Here is a 25,494-nt window from a genome sequence, read left to right as displayed (position 1 = left end):
GCAGCCACACTAAGTCCAGTTCCTCTTGACACTCTTTCAGCTTTCTCCCCCCACTTCCACAAATGTGTGAGATTGTCCAGAACAGCTGCAACAGTGTACTTTGGTAAATACACTGCAAATGATTTTCCAGAACTCACTTCAGATTGTAAGCATCTTATAAAGTTTGTCTGACCTGATGGTTGCTGATGACAACCAAAACTAGCCTCATTTTTTTCTGCTGCAGTGCATCTCCTCAGCATCCTCTTGCTGCTTCCCTATGGTTACGTATGGTTGCTAGGGAAATTAAATTGAAAGCAAGTGAAAATTTTCAAACTTGAAAAAGAGATTTTTGTAACTTTACTTAAATTAAAGGGATTTGGATGCAATATAGTCAAATGGGGTAAAATCTCATTCATCAAGCTCCTAGTTTCTTCCGACCTTTCCACTATTGCAGAGATCACATGAATCATAGTGTTACCACGGTATCAGGTGTGATACCCCGAAATCATCAGTTGCAGAAGCTTGAAATGATTTCCAATCCTGTTCTTCAAGCAGAGGTCCTTCATCAAGATTCCAAGGTGTGATCATCCCATTGAAACCCACATTCGATCATCTTCTTCCTATAAAAGTCAGTGGCTAATTCACTATCTTCCTCAACAAGAACATCCAATCCAGTATAGAGTTGAAGATTTTCAAGTTTTCAAAGATTGGTTTTTCCTGAAATCGAGAAACCGACCCCCACCAAGACTTCTTTTGCGGGACCCTCTAAGTTGTTGAATTGTCAACAAGGATATATCTATTGAAGATCATACTGATCAGGCGATCAGAACCATTTTCCGCCATGCATTGGTGGCACTTGTAGACCTTCAGTTCTGGTCTACGAGAATGTGGGACCGATATTCCCATATGCTATCATATCGTTACTTCACCTTATCTGTGAACCTTTTGTTCCCACTTCCCACTTCCCACTTCCCACTCAGTTCGTTACTTCGTTCCGCCAAGAATCGAGAGAGGTTACAGTGATTCAGTGACTGTAATGGCCATGTCGATGGCCTTCTCATCCTGGAGCCCACGCTCTATCTTTTCTCCTTTCCCTCAATTTCGCTTGTTTCAAGCTCCTCTTCCATGTCTTCCTCTCTCATCCTCTATCTTATCTGGTTCTCCGCCTACTAGGCTCTATTCTTTCCGAGTTCGCTCAAGTTTCCGCAGCAATGAGGTTCGAAGCAGCATCGGAGAAGCTCCAAATGTCAATCCTACTGCCGGAGTTGCAGTTTATAAGCCCAAATCATATGAAGTTCTTGTCACTGATGCTACCAACTCTCTCATGTATGCTCTTGAAGACGGGAAGACCCGTTTGGAAATTGATTTCCCGTAAGCCTTCCTACTTCCTATTGAAAATACCCTGCATAAATCTGTATCAATTTTTCTTTTTTATCATTATCCGTCTCAAATTTGATTTGAGTTGGCTCCATTTTTCTCTTTTGGCACTCACTCATTTTTTCTATGCTTGCTATCGGTGGTATCATCAGACCCTTGCCTAGCAACATCTCTTCTTACAAGGTACTTCAATTTTCCCACAAATTTGACTCTTTGGTTGTCACACCTCCCACCCCACCCCAAAAAAAAAAAAAAAAAAGAAGCCAGATTGAGACTTTTTAACCGTCTTTGCAGGATCATTTGGTACTCATGTTCTGAGAGAATGGTGGGAATTGTCAATTGTCCCTAAAATTCTGGTGTGGAATAAACAAGGAAAAACTGAAAGGGTAATTCAAAACACGTGATATATTTGATCTGAAATGCCAGCAAAGGAAAACTGGTACTATGAAGAAAAAGGATCTTCTGAAATAGGGTGTCAGAGGATGGATAGTAGTGCGAAGACTATGGATTTGTGTTTTAGATAGGAAAGGTTTAATTTGTATAGTTAAAAGAGGCATTGTAGGTGATATGTCTCTGCAGGTTATTTAAATCAGAAAGAACAATTGGTTAAGTTGGGGATCAGTAGGTTTTACGTGATCATATGGCCAATAAAGATTGTAGAAAATCAAAGTGGGGAACTAAGGATGAGGTGTTTTTGGCCCTAGGAGTTTGAGTTTAGGTTGGGACATAGTTTAAAGATTGGATTAAAATTAAATTAGAGAAAAAGAATAAGCCTTGTTGTAAGGTAATGAGAAAACAGTGAAGTACAGAAAAAATTGTAGAAATATTTATTGTATGCGAAGAAAAATCCAGTAGAATGTTAGCTTCTATTTAATAACTACTATGACATAATGCTCCTTGTAAATACCAAGGTTCCATTGAAATCACCACCCACAAAAATAATCTCCAGCAGGAATGTGTTTTTTTGAGTTGACAATTGATACAGATTCGTGGTTGCACCAGCTTGACCAGTCTGGCCATCCAGACCAAGATGAACAGGCTCCCAACTTTTTCAGGTTCAGTAGGGTATTTAGAATTTATTTTATTTGGGAAAAATATTATGCTATCTTTTATCTTGGGATAGCTATTAGACATGTAGGGAAATTTCCAGTTTGAGTTCTGTCGAGTTTCTATTATTTCTGGTTTATGTTTTTGGAAGTAATAAGAAGTCTTCTTTATTTATTTATTTTATTATTATTATTATTCTTCTATATATATATATTATTTTTTTTTTAAAATTGGCATTTAATCCAATATGTAGGACTGTGAAGAATGGATTATTGAGTTTGTTTTAGGTTGAAGCCTGCGTGGCTTGTGCAACCTCCCCTCTCTCTTCTCTGTTCACTCCTTCCTTTATTCTTCTCTCCTTTCTGCCCAGCCACTTTATTTCCTACTGTTACTGCATTGGTTAATGGTGCCTGCAGACCACCGTAGGTCAGCACCAATCCCTTTCATCCCTTCTTCTTTCTCCTATCTTCTAGGCATAAGACCACCTTCCCTAGGCGACCTGAACCATAGAATCTTAAGCCGTGATGCCTCTCTTGCTGTAAGTTAGAGCTTTGCAAACAAATATGATTTCCCCTCTTTTGCCCTTCCCTGCTTACTTTGGTCCCTTTTATCTTTATTTTTGTTTGGGTTCCATGTATACCCTCACTCAATAAATAATTAAATAATATTCCCCTTAATATCATTGTCTACCAAATAGTACATTAAAATTTCTGGTTATGTACCAGTTTGCTAGTACATCTCATATTTGATTTATTACTTATTGCTACTTGGGTGGGCCCATAAGCGACCCACGTGGGGTTGTTTGAACCCGGGATCGCACAAACAATGCTTAAATGTAAATTTTATTTGTTTCACTAAGTACCAACTTGGATTCCTGGTCAAAACAGATCTTTTATCACAAGGGGAACTGCTACATTGACATGGACTTTCTAAGAATGAAGATAATGAAGGTTGTAGGCCCATACATAAACTGATAAACAAAACAAGTTGAAACTATGAAAATACAGAGGAATCCTTCATGATGCAGCATAACTCTGGAGAAACTTCTTTCAGAGCTGCTGCACATGATTGTAGGCTGCAATGCTGTACTGGACATCCCAGGAACTTCAGAAAAACTAGGTTTGTCCGATGCCAATTGGTATCAGAAGAAAAGAGATCCTACTCAATCTTCCTGTCTCCTATTTAGAAGAGATTAGGTTTATTCTCTCTATTTCCATAGTTGAGTTGTAGTATTTCCATTTTTATCTCTCTCTTATCCTATCCTTATTATTTCTTTTCTTCTTCTCTGTCCACTCCAGTAAGTTCCTTTCAATCCATTGCCTTCCTCACAGATTAGACAATCTAGTTACAATTCTAGTTAAATCTAATCATCCAGCCTTCTTTCCCACTTAAGTGTGATCCCTTAACTTACCAATTTTGATTCTCAATTTCTTGGCCTAGAAACCCCTTTAGTGTTATCTTGGTTCATAGAAATCATACTTTTCTCTGTAGAGTTTCAGGATAATGGCTGTAACCCCAACTACAACCACTTTTTGTTTGCCAAAATATGTAACTACACTTCTCCTTCCCATCATTCATTATTTGTTATTAGTTCCTGTGAGCTCCTAATCATTACTACTTCTCTTTTAAGATTTGGGGGTCATCTGATCTAGTCAGGATTGGTTTGGACCAATCTGAGCCTGATCCCTATCCATCGATCCTTGCAAAATCGGTTGCCAAACTAATTATTAGCGGTTCCTCAATATAATCAGCTCTAGTTGGCTTCTTAAAGATACCAAACCTGTAAATGTTCTTCTAAAATGGAAAACTAGAGTCTGTGCTGCCCATCTCCAAATGAGTCCCCTCCAAAAAGGTTTTTTGGTGGGACATAGTGCATTGTCTTCTTAACATTTCTATTATTTTTGTCGTTTTCTTTGCTGGATGCCTTCTGTTGATGACCTCTCAAATCCTGAATATGTTGAAGGGATCGTCAGATGATTTCAATGATGCCAATATCCAATTGGCCATAACTGTGGTCAGGAAGCTCCAAGAAAATAAAAGAACCAGATCTTGCATTGTAAGTTGGGATTTATTTTGTCATGAACTTTATATGTATCTGCAGAAGGTAAGATCTAACTCTTGAAATTCAGGTGTTTCCAGACAAGCCAGAAAAGCGCAGGGCTACTCAGCTCTTCCAAACAGCTCTTGACACAGTATGGAGATAATTCATACCCTATTTATTTTCAATTTTGCTAATGTACTTGAGGGGGGCACATGTTGCTCAGACATTTGGTGAATGCAAGTATGGTTTGCATCCGACCTCTCCACCCACTGCTTTAAATAGCCATCCTTATTTTTCTTAAATTACCTTGATCTTTCTTTCAGATTGATGGTGTAACCATAGGTTCCCTGGACGATATCCCCGGTGGGCCTGTTTCGTCATTCTTCAAATCTATCAGAAACACCTTAGATTTTGATTTTGAAGACGATAACGAAGGTTGGTTCCTGCTAATTTAAATGCTGTAATGTTTTGACCTTTTCATGATGCTCAAGTTTCTTGCCCTCTTTTGAAATAGCTAACGTAAATTGTTCCAGGATTTTTCATTGACTAGCCTTGCATCACTCATGGGTTTAAGGAATGAAATATCAATTCCAATTTTATTCATGTTACAACTCTTGGTCAAACCATATTGCTGCAAGTATTGCTCCTTGGCTTCATCAATTCATGAGTCGAGGGATGTTCGTTGATATTCCTTGGATCAATAGCTGAAGTACTTCTCTTTTCATTCACTAGAGTAATTTCCTAGTTATCAGAGAGCAAAGTGTTGAACCTAGAACTCTAGAAGGTTCCAAGTGTATATTTTGTTTCGGATAGGAATACCTTGTGTGATGTGTGTTTGGGTGTTCTAACATATTTTTTATGTGCTAAGAGAATGGTGAAATCCAAGTCTTTGAGGTGGAACCATTGATGGAAGAAATGATATGTTGATTGCAGAAAGGACTGTTGTAGATGGACTTCTGTGTTGAAGCTACGGACTTCCACGATGGGAAAGATTGAAGAACTTAAAGTTGCATCAAGATTAAATTATCTTTCAAGACATAGGATTTGCTTTATATTTGTATACTCATATAATCCTATTGTTGATGTCCACAAGATTAAAAAGCCCAAGCAAAAGCCATAGAGAGACCTAAAAGAATAGACCTAAGAAACTAGGAGATCTTATTTGGAAAAATCTCCAAGTATAATGTTCACAGACTTCCGTGGTTCAGTGATGGACATCTGAGCTTAAAGAGATATATCAAAATCAGACCAAGTCTTCTTTGGCAGACAACCGTGCCTAATGATAAGTGTCCATGAACGTCTTGATGGACTTTTGTCTTTAGCATCTATGAAACCCGAGAATGACGTTCTTGAGCCCCTGTTCCATGGACTTCCGTGGAGGTCATGCGGGCTTCTGTGTGAGGAACATTTAATGTCCTACGCTAGTGGTATTTGAATGATTTGGCCATCTTTATTGCACCACTTGGACTCTAACCTATTGGGTGGGAACTCTAATGTCTTCACCGATATTGAGGACCTACAACAACTAGTTTTTCTTGGAAAACAAAGTTGATTTTTAGGAGACCAACATGATTTCAAATTGAGCTTTTCAGTCATTTTGAGGATAACAATGCATGACTTTAATAGCTAGTTTGTTGACACCAACAACTAGATTGTTGCCTATATAAAGGCCCAGTCACTTGAGAACCATAATGCTTGAATATAGCTGATTTGAAAGGATAACATCATTCTAAAAGGGCTGTGATCTTGTGAGAATCAGTTTGAGCTTAATTGGTACAGTTTCCAGGCTTGAAGAAGAGAAGTCATTTTGCTGTGTGAGCTTGTGTAGCTCTATTGGTACTATGTGTAATTGTGAGTAGACTTGTTCCACTGCTGTGTGAAGGAAATCCTTGGTATGTGTGAGCCAGGTGCTCAATCCGAAGGGATTGTGCTTGGGTTGTGTAAGGCTTGGTTCCTGCCATTTGGAAAGTGATCGTTGGATAGTGGAATAAATCCTTGGTCTATGCAACTCGGGTTGAAATACTTGGTCTATGTGACCTGGGTAGTGGATGTAGTATCAGTTGGATCCAAACCACTTTAATATCACTTGTGGCATTGCCTCTTTTTTTATATCTCTTTTCCTTGAATTGTTTTTTACATTTTGCAAGAAATTACATCCACCCAATTCACCCCCCCCCCTTGAGTGTTGCCATTCGGTCCTTTGCAAAGCATATGTTTAGGAAAACCAGGGAGATCGATTAAGGACATATATATGTAGAATTGTGGTATATGTTCCTCATTGCTGTACTTTACACTTTTTTTGAGCACTTAGAGTTTATGTGGTTCATTTAAAAGGGATCTTGATAATCACATTTCAAGAATTTCCAGCTGTAATTTTGCTAAAATTCTTCATTCTTTTATGATATCTTCATACAATGTGATCCTGTGGGGATTGTGTCCATTGTTACATTGATAGAACATTAGAGCAGGCAGATCTGTAGTCTCTGAATAGATTTTTTTCATCATGATATCATTCAATTACTTCATTAGAAGGGTGTTGAAAGCCATGCTTTTGAATTCACTCAACTCCCTCATGATGCTTCATTAGAAAAATAGAATTTAAGGATCCTATTTGTATTGGGGCGGCCGTGCTATGGCAAGATCCATTGGATCCATTAAAGCGGCACGAATTTAATCTGTTAAATCCATGATTTGGGGTACTTTTGGGTTGAGCACAGTGGATGCTAGCAGATAAGTCATTTTTTGTGTTGAACTGCGGTGTCAATTTATTTCCTGTAGACCTTTTATTGGGATTTCTTTCTCTCCATTTTATCATTTCATGTTTGTCATTTTGAGTTGGTGTCATGTTAACTCGAGCATGACACATTTATTTAACTTGTTATGTTTGTAACCCCATTTGACCCATTAATGAAAGTTGTGAACAGGTTAGTAATCATTTGTTACACTTGGCTTTTGGCACAACATGACTCATTGCCCCCCTCCCCTTAAAATTACTAGTAACAAACATAAAAATTAATGACAGAAAAGAAAATTTTAGAATATGTGTGTGGTTTTTACTGAATTGAACTCAGGCAACTTCAGTAGAACATGAATGAAGCTTTCAGAAGTAATCCTAATACTATGTTCTAACTCTCTTGTAGTTATTTGGAATCTGAGGAATAAAGAGGATTACTAAAAAAATTTGGACTCAAAACATCCTAAAATATGTATTCCGTCAAAGATCTGTTCACTTAGACACCTACTCTAATCATGTCCAGATCATGAGATCTTGGTCATGTCGGTAACCGGTTGATTAACCTTTCTAATGAATCTGGATATCTGTTAGGGTTTGCACATTATGAGTGTATATGATAAAAATATACCTCTTGACATTCTATGAAATTTCATGGGAATGCAGGTCGCTGGGAATCTGACAAACCACCATCATTGTTCATCTTTATTAATTGTAGCACACGTGAACTTTCTACGATAGAGAAGTATGTGGTATGGTGTCTGCTCTGAAATACTCTATTGTCCTTGTTTAATGCTTTGTTACTGTTATGAGATCTCAACATGTCAACTTGTGTGTTAAGGAAAATATTTAATCCTACTTTGAACTCTGTTACCTTTGTATATGTTACTTCAGTTGATAGATCCAAGTGGCATAAATACCCCTTGTGACACAGAGAGTCCAATGCGTCACTACTCTGATTTAGTGTGCCTGCGTTGGATTTCTTTCCTCATTGTGGAAAAGGTGTAACATTTAGCTATGAGAAAATATTTGATTGCTTTTGATTCAACAGAAGATACTAACCTAGATAGAGTTAAATGGCAGAACAAAATACGTGTAGCAGACCCTGAGTAGCTTGCATGAGAGTTATTTAACTTAGTAGGAATTTTTATTTTTCATTGGTAATGGGTACTTGAGAAAGAAAGACTCCCTCCATCTTCCCTTCTTTCCTTCCATGCCCCTGAACAATGCAGTGGGAAGACACTTCGGGTATTAATGTATTATCCTCCAGTGTTTTTAGTCATTCTTTATTGTCAGTTTCATTGTCTTCAAACCTGGCCTATCCACTAGCCCATAACTTCCTAGTCAAAATCTTGGTTTTAAGGTTATAAATTGGTGGGTGTTGTAATATATAGGAAATGAAGTCCTAATTAAAACATGGAAGTGGTAGCTCAGCACTGTGACTGTTAAAAATATGTTGATTTTGAAATTAGGGGTGAGCCACTTGTTTTAGGAGCTGGGATTATGGATTACCAGTTGACAGAGCCAGGTGTCAGAACACAGCTTATTTACTGTATAAATTGCCTGGAAACATTCAAAATGTTCTCCATTCTTGTCCAAAATAATCCATGTTAATGGTAAATGAAACTATCTGTGGGTCCTAAGGCCCATGTCAGCCATAAGTTAAAATATGACTATATTAACCATAAATGAAACTATGATCAATATTAACTGTAAAAATAAAAAAAAATTAAAAAAAACCCATTATAACTGCACATAAAACTATCCATGATTAAATAAACAAAACTTACCAGGGTTTGATCCGTACTCGTGCATTTTGCATTTTTTGTCTGTACAAGAATTCAAAATAGTAGTCTTTCTTTATATCTGTCTCTGTCTTCTCATTCTTCATATCAATTTTAAGAAGTCTCATTTCCCTGGTAACAAGCTTGAAATTCCATTCAAATCTAGTCTAAAGAATGTATATACTCTCCAATGATAAACAAGAATGGGAGAAGAGGCCCTTTACTTATCTTTGTGTAAAGCCTTGATCTATTTTTGGCTTTGAAAGATTTTCATTCATTTGCAGTCTGAAAAGAAGTAATAATTTTAGTGTTGTTTGTATCAGCAGTATGACAATTTTCTCATCAAACCAAGTTAATCAGTTGACATTTTGAATCTCCAAATTGTCCGCTGGTTCATAACTTGGATCAATAGTAGTAAGAGGATTAATCTTAAGGGGCTGGAACATAATGATCCTCTGTGTGTGATGGGAGTTGCATATATAGCACATGCATCAACTCTATGATCATGTAATTCCTGTACTTGGGGTGTTTCATGTCCTGTATATTCTATGCTCGCATTACGAAATCTTACTTTACCCTTCATGTTGCAGGATAAATTTGTTAAATCTACCCCTGCCCTTCTTTTCAATCTTGAACTTGACACATTGCGGTACGATTACATTACATGACTGCAGTCATCAAATAGGTTTCTTTGACCTGTTCCATTTTCTCTTTTTAGTTTTTGGTTAATAATGATCCCTTTGTCAAATATCTGTCAATTTACTTTGCAGTGCTGACTTGGGTCTTTTCGGGTTTCCCACCAAGGATTTGCATTACCGGTTTCTTTCTCAATTCATTCCTGTGTTCTACATTCGAATAAGAGAATACTCAAAGGTATTTTTTAAACTTCTGACTCTGTTATTTCTGCTTGCTTTGAATAATCACTTTGTTTCTTTAATACTGAAGACAATTGCAGTTGCACCTTATATTGTAAATTACAGCGGTGCGTTGTTTCGCCAATACCCTGGTAAGACATGGAATACTTAAAGCTGAACCTTTTAGAATATTCATATTTGAATTTCCATGCCTTCTTTTCTTGCATTAGTTTCATATGGGAATCTAGTTATAAAACTTTTTGAGATGACTATCTTCTCTAAAAACGAAGACTGCAGAGTAAACTGATGGGAGGAAGGAAATCAATTTAGCCTAGATGAACTTCTAGAACACATACAATTTCATTAATGGTTGAAATTCTCCTATTTATTCATAATTCTTTGTATTTTAGGCATTTATATTGCATGGCAACTTTCTTCACTAAATTCATTAGCTTAGTATGTTTATGTCACTGAATGGATACAACGTATGTATATTACAAATTGGATAGAAAGCTTTGCCTTTCGAGAAAATTTTATGGCGTTGCTATTTTTTATCACTGCCATTTGTCCTGATGTTTAGCCTCAATCATGGCTATGTTGCACACTTGCTGCATATAGTTTTGATTTTCCTATCACTAGTAGCTTCAATCATGGCTATGTTTCACAGTTACTGCATATAGTGCTGAATTTCCAATCACTAGATGATTATGGGATCTCTCACACACTAAACCTCATTTATGTCCACTCTTTTCTCCCTAGTGACCCTATTTACTCATGAGCTCTAACAACTATTCATAGGATTGATTGGTGCCTTGATCAATTAAATGATGATATTCCCTTTAACAAATTAATTGATGATATTCCCTTTAACAAGTTGGATATAATTAGAATATTCACTCAAGTGATTGGTTATTTTCCAATAGGATTTCATTAATGGATTCTTGTATGTACCTTTTAGTATATGATTGCTAATCTCTTTTAATGCAATCTCTCATAAATGAAAAAAGCCTCGGTAATATTAATGTTTCAGTTATTTTATTGGGCAAAGATTGTCTGGTTGGCACACCTTATATGGGTGATCCAAAATATCTGCAACATGGCATATCGGATGGGGCCCAAATTATGGGACAAGTAGCCCTCAAGTTTCCATGCTCGCATGTCAAGTTTCATCCCAAACGGAATTGACCAAGTGTGTGGGGACAAAGATCGGGAAATTTTGTGGAATTTCCAGATTCCACTCGCCCCTCTCAGAGATAGAATATCTCTCGCTCTCGAGGTTGCAATCCCTCTCCATTTCTTGGGGAGCGGTTTCTTCTTTGTCTTTCCCTTCTCTTATTCCTCCCGAGGTTTACTAGGGATTCTTTATGTCCTCTGTCTTCTAGGTGACATGAAAAGGGATGAGGAAAACATGTTATTTGGAGTCGCCACGTAAGTTTTAGGGCCTAGAACCCTGTTGGTGATCCCAATTCCAATGAAGGGATCAAGCTCCAATAGGGGGTTAAATTCCTGTGAGGATTGAACCCCCAAATTTGACTTCATCATTGGTCTGTTCCAGAGATGCGGGTCCGTATCAGGTTACGAGTGTGGGAAGGTGTTAGGCACCCACCTCTTTCGGGAATTCCAATCTTCCTATCAGATGCTTGGATTTCGAACTTTCTCCCTGAGAATCTTGATGACTCTAACTAACATATATGCAATGATTGCTAAATTATCATCATAGTGAAAATGAACATTAATGAATCTTATAGAATGACGGAATTTATTTATTTTTAGATGAATAAATAAATTTATACCCAAAGCAAAGAGAAAAATACAAGGGGAAAAAAGGGGGGAGGGGAGGCTTAAGCCACCAAGGAAAAGCCAATCCTAGGGGGAGCAAAGCAAAAGGCAACAACAAGAACATTAAAAACAACAGCAAAACCCAAACTAGCAACCAACATAGGGCCAAGAGGACCAAACCAGCAACCAAAGCCACAACAAGGGAGGAGAGGGCAGAGGTCAAGTGGCGGGGGGAAGGGGCCGGAATGAGGTTCCAGGAGGAGATTATGTGATCATTTCTAGTGGAGTGGGGGATCGGCCGGGATCGAATGGAATGGAGGGATTGATTTTAGAGGTAGCATCAAAGTAGATGGCTTTCCAAATCCTTTCCGGGGAATGGGAGTTGGAAGATCATCTACGAATGTTACCCTCCATTCCAAAGATGGGTGATAGTAGCGGAGAAAGCTAACTTACTAATGGTGTTGTAAATGGAGGAGCCAGCAAATGTCATGTCAACTCAAATACATTCCCTCTCAAAGGGGAGAATAGCCATAGGAGAAGGCCAGCAACGAGCAAGAACAGTTTTCCACACCAAGGTGGAGAGGGGACAAGAGAAGAAGAGGTGGGGGATATCCTCTTGACCAAGGGGGCAGAGGCAATAGGAGGGGTTGACCTGGATGTGACGGTGGATAAGGAAGGACTGCATGGGAAGGCAATTAGAGAGACATCATGTGGTAAAGCTGTGACGGGGAATATGACCTTTGAACTAGACGAGATTACGAAATGGAATGACAGGGCCAGAGGATCTGACAAAGGACTAAGCAGAGGCAGAGGAGAATAACCCATTGGATGAGGGGAGCCAGGCACATTTGTCCTCCCTACCACGGTGACCAGGGGGAATGGGAGGAAGAGAGGCCCATAGATCCTCAAAAGGGGGAGGAGAGGCAGGGGGTCCAACCCAGAGGGGAGAGAATGGAGGAGACAAGAGCGGATTTGGGAAGACCAGAGGAATAGATGATCCTAGGGGTGACAAGGGAGGATAGGATGCCCGAAGGGTGCCAAGGGTCCATCCAAAGGGAAGTCGATTGCGCATTGCTAATAACAATGGAACAGGCAGTAATGGCAAGGGGTTCAAGGCTAAGGAATTTTCGCCAAATCCATGAGGCATCAGAGGGGGATGGGCAAGTTCAAAGGGAGTTGTGGGTAAGCAGATAGGAGTATACCCAGTCGACCCAGATACTCCTATGCTTGGAGGCAAGCTTCTAGATAAGCTTCAGGATGCCCACAGAGTTGACCTCCTTGATTCTTCTGATACCGAGGCCCCCTTCAGACTTGGGCAGACAGACCTTATCCCAAGACACAGGATGAAGGAACTTGGATGAGTCAGAACCTTTCTATAGGAAGGAACATAAGAGCCTTTCAATGGAGTTGACAAAAGAAGAAGGACAAGGATCCCAGACCAGAAGAGGTAAAGAGATTGGAGGATAGATCTGATAAGATTAAGCCGACCAGCATAGGAGAGGAGCTTGCCTTTCCAGAGCTGGAGCCTCTTCCTAATGAGATCAAGAATAGGGGAGCAAAGGTGGGCGGAGAGCCTAGAAAAGATGAGAGGGAGGCCCAGGTATTTGACTGGAAAGGAGCCCAGGGAGAAACCAGTGATACCAAGAAGGGATTGAGTCTCAGTAGAGACATCAGAGAGGAAGAGGTTGGACTTGAGGACATTGATGGAGAGACCAGAGAGGGATTCGAAGGAATAAAGGGCATCCATGATGGAAGAGATGGAGAGGGAGTCAGCTTTAGAGAAGATCATGATGTCATCCGTAAAAGCAAGGTGGGTGAGGCAGAGGGACTTACACTTAGGAATAGGGGAGATGAGATGGACATCAGAGGCAGATTGAATGGAGCGGGAAAGAACCTCAAGGGAAACAGAGAAAAGAAACGGGGAGAGAGGGCAACCTTGACGGATTCCCCTCCTCAAGGGAAAGTAACCAGCAGGACTACCGTTGACTAAAACAGAGAAACAGGGATGGAAATGCAGCAGAAGATCCAGTGGACAAAGGAAGGAGGGAAGGACATTTGGAGCAAGACTTTTGAGATAAAGTCCCAACTAATAGAATCAAAAGCATTGTGGATATCAATTTTGAGAAGAGCTAAGGGGGAGTGATTTTTCCGATCAAACCCCCTGACAATCTCATAGCAGGGAATGATATTATCAGTAATACTCCTCCCAGCGATGAAGGTAGATTGGTTTGGGCTCACAAGAGAATCAATGACTTTCCCAATCCTGTTGGCCAAGATTTTGGCAATAAACTTATAGAGCAGATTACAAAGAAATATAGGTCTAAAGTCATTCATTGATTCAACACTTTCTTTTTAGGGATGAGGCAAAGAAAGGTGTTATTGATCCCATTGATCTGGGAAGGGTTGTAGAAGAAACTCCTCACAGCAAGAATGAGATCATTACGGATGATGTTCCAACAAGAGGAAAAGAATCCCATACTGAAGCCATCTGGGCCAGGAGCTTTGTTGGCCTTGTGAGAGAGGATGGCCGAGAGGATTTTATCATCAGAGGGAATGGAAAGAAGAGAAGGAAGAAGATCAACTGGGACCAATTTATTGGGGAGATGTGGGGGAATAGGAGGACCTTATGTAAATGACTAAATTTATTATTGGCACATGAAATGATTAAATCAACTTATATGATGTAATCACATGAAATAATAAAATTATACTATCAATATATGAAATGATAGATAATTCTAATCTATCCACAAGAATCCAACATAACCATACACATGAAATGAAAATCAATACCATATGGTAATACTGGATGATGGGAAATCACATTTGAATACATCTGGGCAGCGCTTCGGGATTTTACCTCACGTAAAATTGGGCATTGCTTCTGCGCTAATGGGAAAATGGGATTTCACCTTAATGTATTTTGGGCAGCTTCTGCGCTATTGGGAAAAATGGATTTTACCTTATATAAAATTTGGCAGTGCTTCCGCGCTATTGTGAAAATGGGATTTCACCTTATGTAAGATTAGGCAACGATTCCTCGCTATATAAATAAAATCAAATGAAGTAATGAAATTTGTACCTCACAGAGGTTCGTTACCTGGCTTTTGAGAGACTCCTTAGCTGATAAGATCTTACTACGTAGCCTTGAGGAATTGAATTCAAACACTTCTTTATTTTAACCTCTCTAATTTACAAAAGGGTAAAAAAGAGGGTAAAGTAAGTGAGCAAGAGAGGCATGAAGCTTAGATGTGTTCCAACAAATCTTTGCTTTAGCTGCCGTGGTTTACATTTGGGTAGAAGGAGCATAAAGAGGGTAAGCAAAGGTGGTTGCAAGGCTTAAGTGGGTAAACACATAGTTCCTCTTTCTTTCTTCGTTTTCTCTCTTTGATTGGTTTTTTATCTCTCTTTTCTATCTTCTTTTTATCCATTCCTCTCTTGTTGTCAGCCCTCCTTTATATAGGCAAGGGATTAGAGGACAATTAGGGGTAGTCTATGGTAGAAAGTAAGATTTTTTTCAAAAGATCATTGTTGCTCTTCACCGTCCAACTCTCTTATCTCTTATGTAACATTTCAATGGTAGATGGAGACCAAGCTTTTTCCTTGAGTGACAAGTGTCCACTCACATAGTAGTTTATCCCAAGTTATGTAGGCAAAAAAATTAGGGTAAACATCACTCCCCTCCCTGAACTAAGGCGAAATATGAACTTGACCCACCGCGTTTCCGAAAATATCACTTCCCTCCCCTAGAAGAAAAAGATGCTATCTAACAGCCCCAACCGTTAGATTTGGCTGTTAAGTCAAGTTAAATCTTTTTATAATCCCCAAAATACCCCATGTTTGTGTAATACCAAAACTACCCTTATCTTAAGTGAAAGCTCCCCATCGAACGAAAACCCCTTTCCCTCTTTCTCCCTTCCCCTCTTTCTCTGAAAAATTGTCCGAACCAGTGCGATTTGAAGCTTTGAAGGCCTTAAGAGAAGAAGAAGATGCTTGAAGGAGAAGGAGAAGGAGAAGGAGAGCCCCATTCATCGATGGGAACTCCAGATCCCCCTGCGATTTGAAGCTTGAAGACCTTAGGTTTTGATCGCTGCAAGTTCTCTGTTCCAAAACCGTAATGGCAGCACAGTTCCTCAAGTCATCAAACAGAACTTACAAGAGAAATCCAACAGAAATCTAAGCCGCATACATGTGGGTTTTTGTGAATTTGTGTAATTTACACTTAGACATAAAATAATTGTACAAATTCATAGATATAGAGGAAGTTAAAGACAAATGTCGTTTCAAAGACACACATTGGCTTTCCAAACAAAACCATTTTGATTTCTATCGACAAATTCAACAAAAACCAGAGTGTTCCAGTTTTTCAAATGTAAACAAAGCAAGGGTAGATTGAAATTAGAAACTGCTCATCAGAGAACCACGGTGTTTATACCTTTTGGGAAGGATCAGAGACAAGGGAAGCGTCGATGCGGATGCGCTCGAGGTCGACAATGTCAGGACCTAGACAGAATGAAATTCATGGAGGGATTGGTTGATTTCAGAGTCAAGGATGTCATAGCCTCTGTCTCTTAGCATCTTCAGCACAGTCCATCTAGCAAGGTAGTACATGTGGCTCTCTACACTCCCAGTGTCTACCATGTTGCTTATACAGGTCCGACCACCACCATCGTTGTTATCCACCATCTCTCTCTCTCTCTCTCTCTCTCTATGTGTGTGTGTGTATCAGTTCACTGTCAAGTAGAGGGAAAGGGTAGTTTTGGTATTACACAAACAGGGGGTATTTTGGGGATTATAAAAAAAATTAACTTAACATCCAAATCTAACGGTTGGGGCTGTTAGATAGCATCCTTTTCTTGTAGGGGAGGGGAGTGATGTTTACCCAAAAAATTATAATATGTTAGATATTATTCACTTTCTTTATCTGTATGGTAATTAATACAAGAATATATGGGTATGAAGGGTATGATTTGTTAGATATTATTTACCTTCCTCTAACTGTGTGACATATGTCCTAAGAGTGATGCAGATCAAAGCCTGAGAAGAGGGCTGTGAATCAAATTCAGAAAAAAAGGATTTTTTTTTACTGTTCACATAAACAATACCCATGTGAACAGTAATCAATATGGGCCCTATGGCCAGCTTGAACGAAGAAGTTTAAGTTGCAAGATTTTAGGAAATCTTTGATTGTGTAGTTTCCATTTTCATATTTCCTTGTAATAGTTTACCAAAATTGGTAGTTTCTTTTAAGAAAGAGAAGAAATTTGAGTTTCGTCCCTGAGTTGGGGAAGCTTGACCAGGCAATTGCATATCATATTCCCTATTTTGCATGCATGTAGATAAGTTAAAAGTTGCTCTTGATTGCATGTTATCATTTAATGTGATTTTATATTATTATTTCATGTAGTTTTATACTAAATAGGCTTCAAGGGTAAGGAGTCAACTGTGACATCAGTGTCTAGATTCTAGAATTGAGAAACCATGGTCAGTGTTCTTTTAGAAATTTGAAGTGTTGGAGGGCATTAGTGTTGAAAGAACAGGTCACAAAGACCTCTAAGTGATTCTTTTCCGTTATGGGAAGTTCTTGATTGTGAAAACATTTTTTAATATGATCAGGATAGTCTGGGTTTCCAATGTGAGATCAGTGTCTATAATTGAGAAACCATGGTCAGTGCTCTTATAGGGATTTGAAGTATTGGAGGGCATTAGTGTTGAAAGAACAGTTCACAAAGACCTCTTAGTGATTCCTTTCCTTTATGGGAAGTTCTTTATTGTGAAAGCATTTTTTTTAATATGACCAGGATAGCCTGGCTTTCCAATGCCCTAGGGAGTGTGAACTAGTCATGATGCAGGTTGATGATGTGCTTTGATTTTTAAGTGTTATAGCCCATCCCAGGTTTATTTCTATTTTATTATAGGCTTAAGTTGCAGAATCAAGACTTTTCAACCTCCTGATTTGAGGGAAATATGCACCTCAATGTTGCATAACAGAGAACATTAATTACCTATGATCTCAAATTTTCTGTGTGAAAAGGTTTATGATTTAATGTATAGAATTGTATTATTCAAATTCTTTTAAATGTTAAAAAGAAAGAAATCATTGTGATAACAATAGAAAGAAATGAGTTATTGTGAGGGAAAAAGTTTAAAAACTTTACACTCCTGACTTTGTTCTCATATTGCTTAGAAGTGAGATTTTGAATTCAACACTCATCCTTACGGCCATTACTTTAACCATGTTCCGCATGGTGCTGGTGCAGGTCCTTGGCAGGTGATGCTTAAACAAGCTGATGGTTCTTATGCTTGCGTAGCTGAGAGTGCTGCTCGTTTCACTTTGGGTGAAGTAAATGGTTTTCTAACCCAACTAATTATAGTCCTCATACTTTAATATTTTTCGTTTTATATTTTTATTCATTATGTGACATCCTTTTGCTTTTAGACAAAGGAAGAACTGTTGAGGGTTCTTGGTCTACAAGAAGAACAGGGAAGTTCACTGGAATTTCTTCGAAGAGGCTATAAGGTTTCTCCTTCTTCTATCCGAGTGGCTAATATAATTTCTTAGTTATGAATTTTCCTTTGATTTTGTATTTATGGGGCCTAGCAGTTGATATTAAAGGTGTTGTGCTCTCAGATCTGTAATGTTTACCATAACCTAATGAACTGATCACCCTCATCTTACTTCTAATTCTGTTCATCTTTCTTCTCAGGTGTGATATCCTCTCGTCTCTTCTGCTATTTCCCTTCTTCCTACTTTTGATTATTATTTCTACTAATCTGCAGTTCCCTCTTTATTCTTCCCCCCCCCCCCCCTTCTTTATTTTGGGTTAGCTATCAATTTTCTCTCCAATCTGGTTAGTCCTTAGTCCTTCTCCTACACTTCTGTCACAAGCTGATCTCTCACTGGTTCGGGTTAGCACTGCATTATAGACATTCTGATGGAGGGGATTCCTAGGTGACTTGGTTTCCTACAAGGTTAACTAACTAGGTAAGGCAAACTCAAGAGACTTGGGTTGGATAGGATAAAGAAAGCTCAGCAAACAAGATTACATGCAAAATAAAGTGAGACTAATGAACAAAGTAACAAAGAGCAATAATAATCTAGGAAGAAAAACACACGAACTCACTCAAGTGTCAAGGGGGAACATGGGGTAGGGAACATAGCAGCAAGCTAAATTAGGTTATGACACTAGCCCATTAAGCACCAAATATAGATAAAGATATCATATTATATGCTCCAAAATCAATCATACTTGTGATGAGAAAAATCAGCAATATCTAAGGTAAACAGTTGTGCAAATAAGGTAAAACAATGGGCTAAAAAGGGGAGGGTTTTAATGGAAGTTAATGGAGTAAATAATGAGGAGATAATGGAGGAATGGGAAGGTTCATTCTATACTTACCTGCTGCCCAGGTCTGAGAATAAAGGAAACAACCCAGATTTTAAGATGGTGTCCAGCAGCAGTCCGTTTATTGAAAGGAGACCAGCAGCAGCCCAGGCGATGATCTATCCACGTAGCATGACCTTCGGTTGTTGCAAACAGTGGCTGCAATGGTACAGCGGCAGCAACAGAGAATAATAGCAGCAGCAAAGGGTAAACAACAGCAGCAACAGAGTGTAACAGCAGTCCAACATCAAAGGGAGATCAGTGGCAGCAGTTCAAGCATCAAAGGGGAGATCAGCAGCAGTCATATTAGTAACAGGAATAGGTACAGTGAACAATAGAGGAGTGGGAGAGGGAGGGAGGCGAGAAAAGAGATGACCGAGAGAGAGAAAAAAGAGAAAGGCGAGAAAGAAAGAGGGAGGCTGAGAGAGAGAGAGAATTGTAAGAGAAGGGGGTGGGGGGACAATTCTTCATTCAAATTCATTAACTAAATTAAGATGGCCAATGGCCTTACACATAAATAGAGAAATAGTTACTGAAAAAAAGAAAAGGCTAATCCTATAAATATAATCTTAGGGAAGTTTCTAAAAAAAACAAATAGGAAATAAAACAGTTTCCTACTTAATTCAAATACTTAAATAAATAAGATATTATGAGATAAACTACTAAAATAACAAAACCATCAGTGGGGCCCACGAAATCTGGGTGATGGGAGAGAGAGAAAGAGACCAGTGATAGTCTCTTTCCTCATTCTCACGGTAGAGTTCGACTAGCAGTCTTCCTTCTCCTTTCTTCTAGTCTTCCTTCTAATTCTCCAACCACAAAGAAGGTTGGGTCTTCTTCTTCCTTCGGCTGTATACCTTGATGTCCCCATCACATTCTGCCTTTCTATTTACTCTATGCATCATTTCTTATGATCTTTGTGCCTTTGATGTGATAGTATATCAGTACCCATTTTAGAAGCATCTTTTAGGGCAAATACAAATTCCATATGGTTTACTTTGCTGTCAGTTGCCCACAGATTGAGGGGCTAATCCACTTGCAGTTGGCTTCATCTCAGAGGATATGCTACTAAGTGAACTAAGTAGAGTGATTTCAACCATTTTGTACTCTTTTAGATTGACATTGTTTTTCTGACAACTTTATTGAATTACAAAAATAGGCGCATGTACACTACATGGAGGCTATGCTCTTGGCAGGCATACTGACATATTTAGTGTTTACATGCATTGCAGATAAATGGATTTTTCTGTATTAGATTTAGTGATACCTAATATGACAGTTGCTTGCCTACTAATGAAAACACTTACCACATTTATGATTTATTATTCCCCTCCCCCCCCACCCTTTTCTTCGGATCATGTATAAGTAGGAAAATATACTTGGTTTTGAGGTTCAATCTGACTTTCGATTTATCTGGTATTTAGTCCTCGACTTGGTGGGAGGAAGATGTTGATTTGGAGTTATATTCTGCATGGCGTAATTGAGCAGCAAGCAAGCAAGCTGAATACTTAAACGAAGAGGGGGCCTACAGTGCCAAGAAGAGTGTCATGGGCTGTAGAGTTTCAAAGATCAGAGGTTGATGCAGGTAGCAATTCCAGATACATACATCTGGTTTTAATTGTGCTGATTCATTATTTGTCCATTTTAAAGGTGGACCCATACAACTCTATGGCTGTGATTCTCTGTACAGGTGGTATCATACGTGATGCCTGTTTGTAATAATATCTTCCCTCCAAAGACTCAGGCTGCTACAATCATTTGTTTTCATTGTGCACCCCTCAGAAAAAGAAAAAAGAGAGAAAAAAAAGAAGGATAAACAAGATTTTGGCTGTATTGTTCTACATTATAGATTTTCTGTCTAATTCATTTAGTTATATTTTTCGACCAGTCATATATATGCAACAATTTCAGTCATTGCTTTAGGGTAAATCACACTCTGCAGGTCCCTCATGTTTTCAAAATGTATGCATGCATAAAACAAGCATGCACCTAGAGTTATTAATGCAGTTATCAAAAGGGAGATAGTGCGATTATAAAATTAGGCAAGAGAATGCTGCCCGCCTGTGTGGCCACTGCATCAGTACATAGGCCAATAGGAGGCCTGCAGAGGCATCTTCAGCGCATAGTGGGGTGGGGGGTGGGGGGGAGAGCATGATCTCTTCACGTCCACATATGTCTGTCATAGAGGGTGTAGGCGGGCAGCGTTCTTTTCCCATAAATTAATGAAAAGCTTCCTGTTCGGTTCCATTTGGTTGGATGCTCCCTCTGTTGCAAGCAACTGCTACCTGGCTTGCTACCAATATGCTGTTGAATTTTGGTTCTCAACCTCAGTTCAATAAGCATTAGATGGTCAGACATGGAAAATTAAAAAAACTAGAGTTATGTTGGTCCATTACGATGTAGTGGTCCCAGATTCGAGTCATGAAACAGCCTCTCTGTGTGAAGCAAGAGGGTAAAACTGTGTACATTATGACCCACCCCATACCCTATTGGCGGGAGCCTTGTGCACGTCCCTGTTTTACACAGCAATTACGTTGGTCAACATGGGAAAGAAATCCTTATATAGTCCTGTAGAGGACATGAAAATTGGAATGGACAGGGCTTAAAGCTGTATGTGACAAGTATCATCTGGCTCTTGTGCCCTGACCTTTTTTCACAAAAAGGCAACCGAGTAAACCACATATCATATGCACAAACACCATGAAGAGTTGTAGAGCACTCTTTGGGATTGGATGTGCTCTGGTACAAGAAGCATCGGAGAAGTAGAAACAGAGTTTGATGTGAAACATCAATTGCATAGAAACAGGCCATAATGCTGTAAACTGTATCTAATCCCCCAGAACAGCATATACACCGGCCATATTTAATCCACAAACACACAAATGTCATGCCCCCAAAACCTTGATCACAAAATCCAGGATCCAAATTCACAATAACAGAATCACAACCAGATGAAAGTTTCAAAAGTAATGATATGAGCGATTGAAAGACAAATCAATTTTAATCAAATTTGCTCGATTTACATTAAATGCCAAGGAGGGTGTTGAAGATCTGAATCAATCACCACAAGCATGAATTTTCCCAGATACACCACAAGCATGAAGTTGCCAAGATACAAAGGTCTACATGGAAACTTGAAACTTGAAACAATGGATATGAATGTCACATATGTGCACAGATACAGTAACTCTCTTCTGCATGATTTGCATTGTCCACCAAGAGCTTCAGAGATGCAGTACAGCTATCGACTTTGTTAAGCATGATGAAGCATCCAGTTCATGTGCCACATGCTTCCTTGAGATACGAGTCCACCTCAATTCTGAACCAGACACATCACAAACAGTCAGGAAGTCCAACACTTGCCCAAATATCTTGAACATTTCAATCCCAAAGATGCAATTCTCATCCGATACAAATGCAGCATTCCAGTCCATGGGGGCATCTGGATGTCTAGAGACCTCCTTCCAGGTAAGCAATGACAGATTTAACTCCCACAGCTTCCTTACAGCTTTATCTCTCGAACCCATCTGACAATCCTGCTCACACCAGGAGACGGAGAGCATGAAGAGGCGATCATTGCACGAAATGAGTTTTGGGAAGTAATCATGAAGACGAGGAGGGGAGTGAGTGGTTCTGATCCCCACCCAAATACCTCTTTCTAAGTCATATGCAGCCAGTTTGTCAGTCTCAGAACAAACATAGAACATCCCATTACAAACAACCCCAGAACAAACAATACCAAAATCTCCAGGTAACCTAGGGATGTCCATCCATTTGTCTGATACTGGATCATAGACTTCCCCAGAATCCAGAGGCTCGTCCCAGGATCCCAGCCCACCTACAGCAATCAAAATAAACCTCCTATCCTCATCCAAGTTCGACCAACTGCTTTCTTGTTTGACAAACCCGCATGGCTTTCTCTTGGGTTCTGACAAAGCGTCATCTTCACTGGAAGAACCTCTAAGATGACATCTTAGTGAAAGCCTGTGAGGATCCTCATACACATTAGATACACCACCCACCCTTGACCTGGAAAAGTGCCCGTCTGCCCTGTTTGACTGACTTCGAAAGATGGAGCAATAAGAACCAATACTGAAAACACCTAAAATGGGAGCTGACCTCTCATGTTTCATTGGAGATACTTTACGAAATGATCTAGTTAAGGGGCTGAATACAATCACTCCCCTATGAGTCTTGAATGAAGTCTTATCAACCTTCCCAAAGTTTGTCAAGCTAGAACAACCTCCCACAACAAAAACATCATCTCCAATGCTGGCAACAGAGAAAAGAAACCTTCCCTTCAGAATATGAGCATCAATCCTATGCCATTGATCAAGGGATGCATCCAATGCATGTATATGCCCTGAACAATAACTATCCTTCACAACACCAAAAAGGAATATCCATGGGCTACGATACAAACCTTCACGCCTCAACTGCAAAAACCGGCAAGTTGTAGTCAAGGATCTCCATTTCTTGCACACAAGGCGAGCAGTCATGAGGGTGCTCAGTGGAAGCCTCACCAAGCACATTTCTAGAAGTTCATCTGGAAGCAGAACATTGAGTCCACCATCTGATAGTGGCTCTTCAAGTCCCCTCTCTTTTCCACCATTCCTCCTCCAAAACCGCTCTGTCACCCCATATGAGAAGCAATCGATTCTAGTGTCCTCAGTGCCACAGATTGCTTGGTGTCCTTTGCCTTCTTCATCTGCACTAGACTTTCTTCTACAGATGCCATCCCCAAATTCCTCACATGTGTCAGCACCCACCTTGCAACCACCACCCCTTCCATACAAGCCAAGGCATCTTGAAGAAATTCTCGTTTGATTTCCTTCTTCCTCAACATTTCTTCTGTGATTCTTTTTCAGCAATTTCTGGCTAACACTTCTTACAAGGCGTTTTGACACAGTAAGAGCCTCTAAATCCTCTCGAATAGATGCTTCCCCGATGGCTCTATTAACTATCATTCTGCCATCAGTTCCTCCACCAGAATCATTACAGGGGAGTGCAGCTTTACCATGACTACATGATTTCTTGCAATGATCACTGCCCGCCATCTCCAAAGCTCAGAACCCCAAGCCCAAATCCTTATGTCCTCAAACACATTCCCCTGTTCAATGATAACAAAATCAAGCACAGGGTCAGGCACGGTGGGGACATTAAGATAACAGTGGTAACCATATTGAACTTTAGCAAATTATAAACTCTCCATTTTTTTCAAATGCAGTCAAACCCATCCAGATTCTGACAGTTCAGAAGAATATAAAGACAGAGATAACTGCTAAACCTGTGAAATCCAACTCTATTACAGATTCAAGTTGATTTCTGCCCATGACATGAACTGAAGAATATAGAAGTCCACTCGTTCCATTTCCCAAACGAGAAGCTACATCTCCAGTCCGCCCGCCCAATACCATTAAAACATCAACATGACCGATTTCTATAAATTCCACAAAACTTTCGGCAACCCAACTTTGTTAACACTTAACCAAACCCAGATCTCTAAAGCAAGCTAGTAAAGGATCTGTGACGGATTTCCAGATTGAAGAGCGTCTACCAGCGGACGACTGACACCCTATAGAGGAAGAAAAAAAAAGCATTTCTAATGTGATTCAACGGTTACAAACTCAAAATCCACACCAAAGCAAAACTAAAACCAGATTTTTGAGAATGGTTCTAAGCAAAATAAAGTATATGAAGAATCTTAAGTGAAATTCAGCATGAAAACTTGCTTTCTATAGAGAACTAGATCAGCTAACAAACTCGAATCTTCCGATCTGTACAATCTCTCAACCAAATTGGAGTGAACTTTAGATTGAAAAGGGAAAAGGGTAGTACTTTGATTCTGCCACTTGAACGTCGTCAATGTAGAATCAAATTTCTTCAACGGCTCTGTTCTTCACCTGTAGACATTGAAGGAGAAGAAAGGTAGGGTTTTGCAGGAAATCGGTAGTGCGCAGATATCTAGATCGCCTCGTACTAATCCTGTTCGTGGAATCATGGTGTCTTAGCTCGAAAAGGTAAAGCAGAGGTTGATAAACAATCATTATTGGAGGCTTTTTTTTTTAGCATTATTGGAGCGTCTCTCTCTCTCTCTCTCTCTCTCTCTCTCTCTCTCTCTGTAAAGGCTCTCTCATTCTGAGTCATAAAATCTCATCAATCTCCGTCATTTTGGAAGATTTGGTGGATTATATTGATTAAATATTCTGATCTGAAGCTTTTCAACATGAAAACACATAGATCTGGATTTAGATGTAGTTCGTATTGTATCGGTTCCCACTGGTGACGTTAGTCAAATTACTTTTTTTTTTTTTTTCTTGATAAAAGACGTTAGTCAAAGTTACGAAGCACGTACAACCTACGGTCTAAGACTATCGACCTCGTTTTTTATTTTATTTTTTTAAGAGGTGGTTGTAATTTACCGGGGCGGGGAAGGGCGTGGGGAGAAAAGAAAAAAAAAAAGACAACGCAGGTTGATTAGTCCGATGGCTCGTTCAACTATGAAGTGGAATTTAAT

The 25,494-nt window shown here is 39.4% G+C and overlaps 2 protein-coding genes across 3 annotated transcripts; one reads left to right on the top strand and one right to left on the bottom strand.

Annotated features, from left to right (window-relative positions):
• Positions 1–844: 844 nt before the first annotated feature.
• On the top strand, positions 845–20,868 carry LOC122073983 (protein LPA3). Its single transcript, XM_042638738.1, has 12 exons — positions 845–1,350; positions 1,509–1,539; positions 4,367–4,459; positions 4,533–4,595; positions 4,768–4,879; positions 7,842–7,927; positions 9,550–9,608; positions 9,730–9,832; positions 9,905–9,965; positions 17,853–17,935; positions 18,032–18,112; positions 20,402–20,868. The coding sequence occupies exons 1-12, from the start codon at positions 1,016–1,018 to the stop codon at positions 20,459–20,461; spliced, it is 1,167 nt and encodes a 388-aa protein (XP_042494672.1). The 5' UTR covers positions 845–1,015; the 3' UTR covers positions 20,462–20,868.
• Positions 20,869–21,952: 1,084 nt separating this feature from the next.
• On the bottom strand, positions 21,953–25,075 carry LOC122074645 (F-box/kelch-repeat protein At5g42350-like). 2 transcript variants are annotated; one of them, XM_042639561.1, is made up of 3 exons: positions 24,816–25,075; positions 24,265–24,552; positions 21,953–24,087 (listed from the first exon to the last, which is right to left on the bottom strand). In XM_042639561.1, exon 3 carries the CDS (start codon positions 24,032–24,034, stop codon positions 22,202–22,204), a length of 1,833 nt encoding a protein of 610 aa, XP_042495495.1. In that variant the 5' UTR covers positions 24,035–24,087; positions 24,265–24,552; positions 24,816–25,075; the 3' UTR covers positions 21,953–22,201. The 2 variants fall into 2 exon arrangements, with proteins under 2 accessions (XP_042495495.1, XP_042495496.1); XM_042639562.1 differs by lacking the exon at positions 24,265–24,552.
• Between the last annotated feature and the right edge of the window lie 419 nt (positions 25,076–25,494).

The sequence above is a fragment of the Macadamia integrifolia genome, chromosome 3 (genome assembly GCF_013358625.1).
Source record: "Macadamia integrifolia cultivar HAES 741 chromosome 3, SCU_Mint_v3, whole genome shotgun sequence".
NCBI classification, from domain to species: domain Eukaryota; kingdom Viridiplantae; phylum Streptophyta; class Magnoliopsida; order Proteales; family Proteaceae; genus Macadamia; species Macadamia integrifolia.
The sequence above is the reverse complement of the archived record's forward strand: the minus strand, read 5'-3'. Positions and strand labels throughout refer to the sequence as shown.

Bases quoted from the DNA above. Each gene is read 5' to 3' on its own strand.
- LOC122074645 (XM_042639561.1), bottom strand. From the start codon at position 24,034: ATGGCGGGCAGTGATCATTGCAAGAAATCATGTAGTCATGGTAAAGCT.
- LOC122073983 (XM_042638738.1), top strand. From the start codon at position 1,016: ATGGCCATGTCGATGGCCTTCTCATCCTGGAGCCCACGCTCTATCTTT. The intron at 1,351-1,508 runs GTAAGCCTTCCT...TGGTATCATCAG, and splicing joins CGTTTGGAAATTGATTTCCC to ACCCTTGCCTAGCAACATCT. The intron at 1,540-4,366 runs GTACTTCAATTT...AATATGTTGAAG, and splicing joins GCAACATCTCTTCTTACAAG to GGATCGTCAGATGATTTCAA.